At 38.7% G+C, this 11,982-nt stretch overlaps 1 protein-coding gene and 1 non-coding gene across 2 annotated transcripts; both read left to right on the forward strand.

The window, feature by feature from the left end:
• The first annotated feature begins 39 nt into the window (after nt 1-39).
• Nucleotides 40-11,533, forward strand: TOMM20 (translocase of outer mitochondrial membrane 20). The gene is made up of 5 exons (XM_060035047.2): nt 40-288; nt 4,680-4,726; nt 5,306-5,387; nt 8,418-8,560; nt 10,310-11,533. Exons 1-5 carry the CDS (start codon nt 168-170, stop codon nt 10,352-10,354), a joined length of 438 nt encoding a protein of 145 aa, XP_059891030.2. The 5' UTR covers nt 40-167; the 3' UTR covers nt 10,355-11,533.
• Nucleotides 733-864, forward strand: LOC132440117 (small nucleolar RNA SNORA14). Its single transcript, XR_009522522.1, has one exon. It is a non-coding gene; the product is annotated as a small nucleolar RNA SNORA14 (small nucleolar RNA).
• Nucleotides 11,534-11,982: the final 449 nt, after the last annotated feature.

Here is an 11,982-nt window from a genome sequence, read left to right on the forward strand (position 1 = left end):
TCCTAGGGGGCCTCGGCCACAGGGGCCGGAAGTGACGCGTCTCCGCCTTTCCGCGTCCCTCGCGGCGGGCGTCGGGGCTCAGCGGCGCAGTCCGCTCCGAGAGTTCTGAGCCAACGGCTTCTTCGCGGGCCCCGCCGCCGCCGACCCCACTCCTCGTTGGAGAGAAGATGGTGGGCCGGAACAGCGCCATCGCCGCCGGCGTGTGCGGGGCCCTTTTCATCGGGTACTGCATTTACTTCGACCGCAAGAGGCGGAGTGACCCCAACTTCAAGAACAGGCTGCGGGAACGTGAGTGGGTCCCCTGTCTCCTGGGCCTGATGCCTCCCCACTCCACCCCGGCGTCCCCATCCCCTCCTGCCCCTCGCCGGGCCGCCGCGTGCTGGGCGGCCGCGTGGTGCTGCCGGGTCTGGGGCGGCGAGCGAACAAGCCAGAGAAAGGTGATGGCGCTGGCCGCGCGCTCCCAGGGCTGCTCCCGGCCCTTGTGCCCCGCACGAGTCCCTCCATTTTGGAGGAGGGAGCCTTCCCATTTTGTTTTCCCCAAACACTTTTCGGCGTGTAGATGCATATTTGTTTGTATTATGATTTAGGGCGGGGGTTGTGGTCCTTTTTGCTGTTGATCTTTCTAAACCTCTATTTCTAGCTCGAAAGTTGCGGAGTTTTTTTGTATTTCACGAATTTGTGCTTGAGACCAAATCTGCAAATCCAGCTCGGTATCGTTCTCAAACGATAAGGTTGCATTCTTAAACCCTCTTGGTAGCTTCGTTCTAAAGGCTTCCAAGATATGAGTGAATGCTATAGAGATTGCAGGGGAGTCCAAAGGGCTTTGCTTCTGTGGCTCAGTCTTATTTCATACCTGCGACATCTTTTAAGAGAGATTTACAAGAGGGGAATCGTGTCACCAAAACCTTTGTGATCTTTGAATTTCGGAGGTATGCTCGTTTGCAGCAATAGAAGGGCAAATTTGTTGCATTAAAAAATAACTTTGGTAACTTACCTAGGTTGCTCAGTCAAAACAGTTCATAAAATTAGAATTTATATGTAAGTTATTAAAGCCCAGGAAGTACGAAGAAGTGAGTATCCTATTTAATGATTTACTGCTTAATTAAGCTAAAATAAGGCATTTCACATGTTCTATAGTCACACGTGGCTAGTTACTACCGTACTGGAAAAGGTGCTCTTATACCATCTACAATATGATATCTGATTCTAGCTCTCCTATGCCTCAGGAAGAAAGGGATATGGAGATAATTTATTTTATTTATGGTTAGGTGGAGTAATGGAAATAGTGCTGTTTTGGATTCAGACACTGAGTTTTCTGGCCCAGGTTAGTCACAGATTAGCATAATCTTGGGCTGAGTCTTAATTTTCTTAGCTTGCAAAATCAGGTAATGCCTCTAGTTGGTTTTTTGAAGATTAAAATATTTGAGGTGCCTGCCACCATTCCTGACATGGAGAAGGCCCTGTAAATGCTGGCTGTAAGTGTAACTGTTGGAATTTAGATAATTTTCCTGTAGTTTCAGAAATAGCTGGGGGGTGATGGCGTGGATGCAGAGCTCTGTAAAGAATGGATTAACCTTTTTTTCTTTGGAAACACTACAGTTCTATTGTTAAACCTTGAGAAAATGAATTTTTGGTTGAAGAAATCATGAAACTAGCATTTTGGACAAATTGAGAAATCTGTTATTTTCAGAATTTCTTTTCCATCATCCTCAATCCATAAATTTTTTTTCTAGTTTCAGCAGTATCCTGATGACTTAAGTGGTCAGGCTTGAATTAGTAGCTGAATAACCCTTGAGCAACGGATTTCAACCTTTAGTTTTCCTCTGTTGTAAAATAGTATAATGTAGAGTTTAGTACAGTACCTCTGGCACATGGTAATGGATGAACGCTGAAGATTGTTTATGAATATAATTATTTGATATTTTCTTTACCAGGTAAACCTTATTCAGAGTAATTTTGCAGTCTGTTTAAAGTCTGTATGGTTGACCGATTTTAAGAACTTGATGGCGTTTTGTATTTGTGGAGCGAAATTGATTTCAGTTTAGTTTAATTTCGTGTTTTTCTAGCCTAATTCCTAATAGAATATTTACATCTATAATAAAAGGGCAGCGTTTTTCAAATCAGTGTTTCTGGGGCTTTGTTTTGTGTGTGTGTATTTTTTTTTTTTTAAGGAAGAGAGTTAAGATGTTTAAAATAGGTTTGAGGTTAGATCTGGGATTCTAATTTATTCAGTTTTTTTTAAACCTTCCATTAGTAAGAGCAGATTACCAGAACTCCTACAGCATAATTTATATCTAAATAATCACTAATAAATGAAAATTAATCTACAAATTATAGTGCCAACTATAGATGTTTTTCATTATACAGCACTGTGTAAAATGATTCATCATTTTAAGATATATTGAGTAATCTTCTCATTTAAATGAATGCTTTAAGAATGATTTAGATTTGGGACTTTTTGTAAGTTCATATTTTATGTAGTTTTTTTTAGTCTGTTTTAACTTGTTAGGTTACACAGTAGCACTTTGGACTGATTTCTAGCAAATCTTGAGTCGATTTGCTGATTGAATGTGTAACTCCTTGGTTTTTCAGTGTGTTCTGTGTCCTTTTGTCACAGAGATCCTATTTGATACTGTCCCTGAAAATAAGTTAATGTAACAATTGTCTTATAAAAGTAAAGCCAGAATTTTAATCTTATAGCTATAAATTTATACAAGCTAATTGTCTTATAAATTAAACCACAATTTTAATCTTAACAGCTATAAATTTAAAGCAACTAAGCGATCTTAAAATTTGGTAACTATCAAACATTCAACAACAATCATGCGTTCTTCTCCACTCCATTTTAAAAAAAAAAACCTGTAAGATTGGAAACTAATACTGTTTCATTATCATTTTTGTCATTTTCCATAATTCTGACTTAGCATATTGTATTTCTCTGTTTATTCCACAAACTTTCCAGGTTTAACTTCTGAGGTGCTGTAACATGGCGATGATAATAGGGTTACTATGAGGATAAAATAAACTAATTAATAACATTTAGAATAGTGTCTGGCATGTAACATCTAAAACAGGTGCTTACCCTTAACATCCAAGTGTTCCATGTCCAATTCCTCTGTGAGGGCTTTCTCTTCTAGTTGTAGTACCCTCCCAGCACTAGGCTGTACCGTGATACTTAGTAATTAGTTAATATAGTCTGGTTATCAGTCATTATTTTCTGCCTAAAGAGGGCTGAACGAAACCCTTAGTTAAGCAAATTGGGGGTAGAATATATTATGCGTTCTGTTTCCCCACAGTTGCCCGGTGATGAACACCTAGCAAAGGTAGCTGGTGGGGAAAATAGGCAGTCTTCAAAATAATATGTAAGATAGCTTTAACCTATTTTTTGTTGTTGAAAGTGCTAAGACAGTTTTTAAGCCTTAGAGTTGTAGCACTTTATGTAATCTGGGGGCTAGAGTTGGCCAGAGACACTGGTGTGGTTAAACCTGGTTTGTAAGTGTAGATAAGAAAAGGTTCCCTGACTGTAGTAAATTAACCATCTGTCTCTGCACTTAGGCAAACAGGTCACTGCCTCTTTAGTCATGTGTTGAAATTTGGATTTATAGAATGCTTTAAGGTTTTAAGAGGACATTTGCACCGTCAATACACTGAATGTTTATATCTCACGATACCAACCAGGCACTGTTTAAAAATACATTAACTCATTTAATCCTCATATCAACTCTATGAAGCAGGTATTGTTCATAAACCAGTTGTTACATACAGAGAAGGGGAGACACCGGTTAACTGTAACTTGCCCAAGGTCACACTGCTAGTCAATGGAAGATCTGGGATATAAAGGAAGCCCGAGCTTCCTTGTGCCAACACTCTTTCACACAGGGTGTACAATTAAACAACAACTTAAAATACTGTTAGTGTCCTATTATTGATTTGGTTTTAAGGGTTGACTAACAGATTGAAACAGCATCACTTACTCCTAAGATTTGTAGTATTGCTATTTCATATCAAAAAACAAACAAAAAACCAAAACAACTTACAAACTTTAGGCAGAGGGGTTTTTTTTCTTAACTAGCTGGCAGTAGTTGAATTAAGAATCATTTCTGAGTGCTACCCTTCTTCCCTCTTATTTTTGCCAAATGCATAAAAACTATGCTTTTTTTTCTTTTTCTTTTTAAAAGAAAACTGTCAAATGCTGGGGGTTTTGTTGGTTTTATTTTGTTTTTTTGTTTTTGTTGTTGTTTTGTTTTTTTCCCTATTTAAGAATGCCAGGTAGTTTTCAAAAGTCAGTAAAGACAGAGTCTGTTATATTTCAGCAATAAAGCTCCGAAACAACAGTGGCTTGAGTTTTGTTCGTGTTTCATGTCCTGTGTAGGTTGAAGGTGGGAGGAGAGGCTTGCTTTGCTTATGATAATTACTCAAGAGACCCAGCTGGGGGAGTGTCTCCATCTTGTAAACTGCTCATCCTGGTGCCTGAGAGGGAAGGAAAGCGCTTCTGCCCAGAAATGTCCTAGTGTCCATAGCTCATTGACCAGAACAATTTTTATGACCCTGACAAATCACAAGAAGAGAGCTTGAGTCAAGCATGTTTTGCAAATAGAATGAATGACTGCCACAGCATTTAGACTTCCTTTGATTCCCATTTTAATAATGATGAAATGAAAATATTACCTTTCTTGCAGGAAGAAAGAAACAGAAGCTTGCCAAGGAGAGAGCTGGACTTTCCAAGGTATAATCTCTTTTAGAGAAACAATTATTTTACAGTCTACTTCAAATGTGTATTTTGAGAATGCTAATTGGTATCAGACATTGATTTTCTGTTTTAAAATATATATATATATATTTTTTTGCGGTACGCGGGCCTCTCACCGCTGTGGCCTCTCCCGTTGCGGAGCACAGGCTCCGGACGCGCAGGCCCAGCGGCCATGGCTCACTGGCCCAGCCGCTCCGCGGCATGTGGGATCTTCCCGGACCGGACGGGGGCACGAACCTGTGTCCCCTGCATCGGCAGGCAGACTCTCAACCACTGCGCCACCGGAGAAGCCCTGTACTCTTTACCTTTTACTTTAGGTTTGATTCACAGTTTTCTAAGAACAAATATCACTTTGATCAAAAAGTATTTTTTCTTGCATTTATTTGAATGTAGATACTAACCTCTAATCCTTGCAAGTGTTGTTGAAGAGTGAATTTCTTTTTGTCAGTTTTCATAATGAGCTATTCAGGTTTTTTTAGTGGCATGATTTTTTGTATTGTTTATATTCCTGGAGTAATTTTGCTATCAGTTACTAAATATTCTATTTCTAAACAGTTACCTGACCTTAAAGATGCTGAAGCCGTTCAGAAATTCTTCCTTGAAGAAATACAGCTTGGTGAAGAGTTACTAGCTCAAGGTAATTAATATTCATTAGAAGACTAGGAAACAAGGCAAAATTCTTCACACTAATATAAACTTATGGTGGTGAGTGGCTTTTTTAATGTAGTGTGGGCTGTTGTTTAAAAAGATACTGTAAATACTTCAAGACAAGTTTTTAGGCATTTAATAATATGAGACGTTTAATAATATGAGGACAAGTAGTCTTTACAAATGAGGTTGCTTTTAAGTACTTTAAAGAATACAGTCATAGTGTAATATATAAATAGTGACTGAAAGAATATCTGGGAGTATAATTCCCTCAACTCCTTCATCTAACCTTCAGGTCTTTTCTAGTACTTATAGGAAGGAATGGCTAATATAATAAGTCCCAGAGGAGGCTGAAGGTTAATTTACCTGTTCAGAAGTATTTATAAATATTTTTACTGTCAAATTAGCTTTTATCTCAAAGTAGCTTTGAAGTAGTTTCTGTCATTAATAAAAAAAGTATCACGTGTCAACTTGTTTTTCTTATTCTCACTGTTATAACAGATTTAGATAGTATTGAACTACATGATGCAGGTCATTTGTGGGGTGTTTTTTTTCCCTTTTTTTTTATGGGGAGACATTAAAGGTTTGCGATGGTGATATTACTTTTTATCATGTCTCCTGTTTCATAAGAAATAATTCTTGAGAGAGGTAAGGGAGGCAGTAATTGTTTTTTATTTGATTGGTATAGTAAGCTGCTAATACTTATAAATTAAAATGGAAACGTCTTGCTAGGAAATAATTGACTTTTTTCACGGTATAAGAAAAATATGAAGTTTAATCATAGGGCAAGGTAAAGCACTTAAATCCTCATTAGGATCGTTTGAGAGGCTATGACTGTATTACTTTAATATCTAAAAAGAAAAGCATGTATAATGATATGTGTCTAAGGATAGAGCGTATGTTTGGGTTATATTGGAGATCCATGTACTGTGGGCATCTGTCTATTTGTCTTTAGCCTTTAGATCCAGATGGAAAAGAAAAGTTAACTCATGGTGGTGGGGGGACGGGGGGGTCAAGGAAGGGTAGAGAAGAGTTGTTCTTTTTCCCAGGCGTATGTTGCTCCCGTTTCAGCCCAACACACCCAGAGGGGTACTTAACTCAGCTGCCAAGCTGCCTTTTCTTCTGGTGGAATCTACCAACCCAGCCTGAGGTAGAAGACTCAGGTGGTTAGAATTTGGGAAAAGTAAGCCATGAGAAAGCATAAGCAGCTTAGGCAGTGAGCGTTATTGCTTGGCAAGGCCTCCTGCGTCCAGGGGTCTTCCATAAGCATACTCGCTTAGCTGGGCAAGAGCTCGTCTCAGGATATGTGAATGCGATTGGAGCTGCAAGGGCAGAGGGGAAGCGGTTTGTTTCACTGCGCTGAATTGCTGTGGTTGTTCATGAGTGGTTTCCAGTGTGTTTAGAAGTTTTAGGAGGTGTCTCAGAGGATCCCCTGTGTTCTACACATAACCCTCTGGTATAGTCACTCTATTTCCGTTCAATAATCAGAATTCATATCCTCAGACAACAGTGTGATCCCGTCTGTTGCCTGTAAGTTCAGTGGCATGAGGATTCACTGGCCATGTGGCATCTTAATTTCCAAGTCAGTGGAGCCATTGTGTCCCCGATGGAAGTCCCATCTTATGTGGAAGACCTAAGTCTTATATTTTCCGTTTTTAATTCTTCTTTGTAGAGTTAATGGTTTCTTCAGTTTGAATACTTCAAGTGGAAATGCTAGGTGGAGGCAGTTCTTCCTCATTTACCAGAGTCTTTACTCCCTTGTTTGGTCACATTCTTACTCAGGGCTGGAAAACTTTGTTTACTGGTTTATTATATTTGGTTTTTTTTTTTAAGTTTAATTTTTATTTTTTTGGTTTATTATAGATGATAGTACTGAGGAGCAGCCAGACAGAAGAGAGGCGTAGGGTTGGGGGTGGGGACTTCCACGCCTTCTCTGGAGGTGCCGCCCTCCTAGTACTTCGATGTATTCACCAACCCAGAAGCTCAGGAAATAATTTCTTGACATAATCAGAATTTGTTCAGTTTCACGGAAAGAGTTACAAATGGCACAGTCCCTACATTAAATTGCCAACAAACTAAGATTAAAAATCAGTGAGTAGGAGAACCAATGAAAAAGTCTACAACAGAAAATGAGTTAGCTACCAATCAGGGAAACATTTTCACGTCTCCTTCAGGCTGCACCTTGAATTCCCTGAGAGGGAGGGCCTAGGCATTGGGGAAACGAGAGCATTCTGCTCAACACAGCAGTGTTTCATACCAAATGGCGACTTCCATCTTGTAACACTTGGTTTGTTCTTCCTCTGCTCTGTCATAAAAGGATTATATGGTGCTTTCAATGCTGTTGGTATTATAAAACGTACTACTTGATATCTGGCTATCAGGTCAGCAAAAGTTGTAGCAACATCATGTGTGAAGGTAGCCCAAGATGACAAGTTGACTGCGATTGAGGTCCTGTAAATGTGTAAATGTATCCAGGATTGCGTGGCATTTTTTGCTGTTGGATCTGCAGAGAGGTTGACTGCCAGTGATGACTAGGTTCAGAAGAGATTAAAGGCCTTTAGGGTGTCTACTTACATGTGGTGATATTCATACAGTATAAGGGATTAGTTTAAAGTGAAATTGGGCCTGTCTACCTCAGTCCCCCAATCTTCCAGTTCTCTATTCTCATAGAAAATATTGTTTCATTGTTAGCAATTTCTTATGTATTCTTAGTATATAAATAGTAATAAACTTGGACATTTCTTTTTTTTTTTTTTAAACTTGGACATTTCTGTACCTTATTTTCCCCTCTTTGTATGTGTGTTGGAGTCCCTTCAATATCAGTACATATAATCTGACTCATTCTTGTTCATGGCTTCTTAATCAGTTATATGAGTGTACTTACTATATTTTCTAGGTTTTACTTGCACAATGTTTTTGGTCATTTTCACTTGGAGATACAGTGAAGACTTTAGGGTTGAATTTTGAACAAAGGCAAAGGCTTTTCCAGTCTCATGTTATGTTTATGTAAATCTTCCAGGTGAATATGAGAAGGGTGTGGACCATCTGACAAACGCGATTGCTGTGTGTGGACAGCCACAGCAGTTACTGCAAGTGTTGCAGCAAACTCTTCCACCACCAGTGTTCCAGATGCTTCTGACTAAGCTCCCAACAATTAGTCAGGTAAAGATTTGAAATGTTATGAAATAAGTGAGTAGTATCTGAGAGTTAAATGTTTAGGGACATTGGCATTTTAAAAAGGAGCCTAGTGGACATGATGACATCATGAAACTCTCCTCCATGTAATGAAAAGGAGATGTCAGTGCTTGACCTTTTCTTCCCTAAGAGAAAAGCATCCAAATGAGGGGGCATAAAATCTAGTGATTGTGCCCAGGAAGTCGATTAGGAATTATGTCTCTTAGTGTTAAATCTCAGGCCTTAGTATTCAAATCATCAAATTCAGGCCACTCCCAGCTACTTTCTGAACCTAGCTTTCTGCCTCTTGTGTGAAACCACGCATGCAGTTAAGGGGCCTGGCAGAGGCCAGAGGAGCCAAGGTGGCATGGCTTGGAAGTCAGGTCATAAAGGGCTCTGGGTTCCCTCTGACCTCACTTGTCTGAAGGCCCCAGTGTCTCTGCTGCTGCTGAGGTGGGCTTCAAGTTTGGAGCTATTCGACTACATCCCATTTAAATAAGAGGTTAAGCATAACTTAGGAGTTAATTAAAATGCATTCCTTTTAAATCCTTCTCAAGGAGCCCGAATGAATCTACTTTTTGGAATATCGTGTCTATTAAATGAATTTTCATCTTTGATATAATTAAAAATTAGTAAAATGACTGGTTAATTCTTTAAACTCATCTTTACAATTCTTTAAACTAATCTTTACTCATCTAGATTGGAAAGGGACTGAAAAGAAAAGGGTCCTAAAGATTTAAGGGAATGGACCTAGAGTCTGTCATACAGAGTGTAGTAAGTCAGAAAGAGAAAAACAAATAACCGTATGCTAACACATATACATGGAATCTTAAAAAAAAAAAAATGGTTCTGATGAACCTAGAGGCAGGACAGGAATAAAGACACAGACGTAGAGAATGGACTTGAGGACACGGGAGGGGGAAGGGTGTGAGAGAGTGGCATGGACATATATACACTACCAAACATAAAATAGCTAGTGGGAAGCAGCCACATAGCACAGGGAGATCAGCTCGGTGCTTTGCAACCACCTAGAGGGGTGGGATAGGGAGGGTGGGAGGGAGATGCAAGAGGGAGGGGATATGGGGATATATGTATACGTATAGCTGATTCACTTTGTTATACAGCAGAAACTAACACAACATTGTAAAGCAGTTATACTCCAATAAAGATGTTTAAAAAAAAAAAAAGGATTTAAGGGAAAGAGTTGGAAAACCAAGGAGTTTCAGTCTTTTTTATTTTAGACTAATGTGGTTCCCAGTCACTTGTCAGAATCCTCTAAGATTATCTGTCTTTTGAAAGACAGCATAGCATAGTGCTTTTGGGAAATTGACCTGAGGATGATGTCTTTGTATAATGACTGTGACCATTTACAGGCAGAAAAGGGAAATGTTTGGAGGATAGAATGATCAGTATAGCACTAATTGGTATTTCTTCCTGTGGGAGTGAAAAGAGATCTTAAATTCTTTTTGGTGTTAGTTACAAAATTGACTAACATGTAACACGATACAATGTTATGGTTCCTTTGTTGACTTGAATTTTGAGATGGGACTGACAATGATCATTATTTTCTCAGATAAAAACAACGTATGAAGTGTTAAATGTTGATATCTCAGTATGGGTAAACCTCAGCAAGATTTGATTCAGAGATTTGATACAAAGGGCATTTTATGTTGAACTTAGAATCCTGATTAAATGCTTATCATACTTCTAAAAATTAAAAATTCTTTTCTCTTTCAGAGAATTGTAAGTGCTCAGAGCTTGGCTGAAGATGATGTGGAATGAGAAATATGTCAACATAATAATCTCAATTTTAAAATATTTTAAAAATCTGAACTTGGAAGATGATCAGCTCTGGGGGAGTAAGGGCAAATACGCTTGTTATGGACTGTCTTACACTGAGATCTGCCAAAGTTAATTTTTACTTTGTGTAGATCCATTTGTCTGTTTTATTTATTTTTCTCAGTGAAAAGTGTATTTTGATAGGTTTTGATTTTATAAATACACTATCAGTTACCGAGATATGGATTTTGTTTATCCCTAAAATGTGCAGTTAGAATGTACATGTATAACATCATATTACTTAAATTAAAAATACCCAATGCTCAGTTTTGATAGGCCAAAAAAAGTGTAGAAGAAAACTGAAGAATGCAATTTTTTCCTTTAAGCTAGCACAGTTTGCTGTACATCAGATGATTGGATGGAAACTTGATTGTGTATTAAAACTGAGCATTAAAATCTTTAAGAGATTCTTTCTTTCCATTTAATCTCTTAAATATGTCTAATGTGCTGCTGTGCTATAGTAACTTCACTCCCACCGTTGATTGTATCAGTGGGCCTAATGTGTTCCGGATATTTGTCTCCTTGTATTTAAGATATGTGTAGTTGCAAATAGCACCAGGAATTAGATCTGTGTACACCCTTAATCTGGCTGAGTAAGCTTTGCCAGTTAATGTCTGCCCACATTTATAAAATGAGGGAATTGGTCTGCTGATTCAGCTTCTAATTCCTTTGGTTCTGTTCAGCATTTTCAAATCCCTTTTTCTGAGGGATATATCTGTTTGGGCAACCAGCCCTTGCATTTTTTAATACTCTGAATTTTGCATGCTTGCCTGACTTAGTATTTCTGAATTGATTTTTTTTAAAGGTATAACTTGTGTTGATTTTCAGTGAAATCATGTTTCTGTCACTACTTTTGTAAATTAATCTGAAATTTAACCTTCAAGGTAGCTGGGACAATATGCTTGTAAAAGTTTGTGTTCCCCTTTGCTTTTATCGTCAGTGTACCTCCTGAATCCCCTTCCAGCCTGATTCACTTATCTTGTTATGGGAATAAGGTATAACTTTGTGGCTGAAGACTTGCAAAGAATGAAGATAATGGGACCTTTTATTCTCAAAATAGTGACATTATCTGCAGCCACAGATTCAGTATCAGACCTGAGAATAAAGATCCTTGGTACTTAGTGGTGTTTGTTGAGCATTTCTCGTTGTACCGGTTGCCTTTATTCTGTCTGAATGTAGAGAGACCTTTTCTGTGTATTAGACATTTTGTTTTTCTTAAAAACTTTAACTGCAGGGTTTTGTGGTGGTTGGGATGTAGTGGGATGAGTTTGGAGTGTGGTTCTAGTTTCTCCCTCTGGATAGCTGCCAGCCTTGGGCAAGTCCACATGACATCTCAACTCCAGTATTCTCATCTGTAAAATAAGAACATCAGACTAGGTCCCTTGCACATTAAAGGACTCTTCCTCAGGAACCTTCCAGGTTTGTGAACAGTGTGCTTTTTTCAGTGACAAGCCTGCATGCTTTTTGAGGGGTGAGGTGGAGTGGGGTGACTAGTTCAAACATGTGTTGGTAGGTTCATTTTCCTAGTAGGATCCCAAATCCAAAACAGTATAGTGGTGATTTGTCAGTAA

Source organism: Delphinus delphis, chromosome 16 (assembly GCF_949987515.2).
Source record: "Delphinus delphis chromosome 16, mDelDel1.2, whole genome shotgun sequence".
Taxonomy (NCBI): Eukaryota; Metazoa; Chordata; class Mammalia; order Artiodactyla; family Delphinidae; genus Delphinus; species Delphinus delphis.

Excerpts from the sequence above, each read along its gene's own strand:
- TOMM20 (XM_060035047.2), top strand. The coding sequence starts at position 168 with ATGGTGGGCCGGAACAGCGCCATCGCCGCCGGCGTGTGCGGGGCCCTT. Across the intron at positions 4,727-5,305 it reads AGAGAGCTGGACTTTCCAAG|TTACCTGACCTTAAAGATGC; the intron begins GTATAATCTCTT and ends ATTTCTAAACAG. Across the intron at positions 5,388-8,417 it reads TGAAGAGTTACTAGCTCAAG|GTGAATATGAGAAGGGTGTG; the intron begins GTAATTAATATT and ends TAAATCTTCCAG.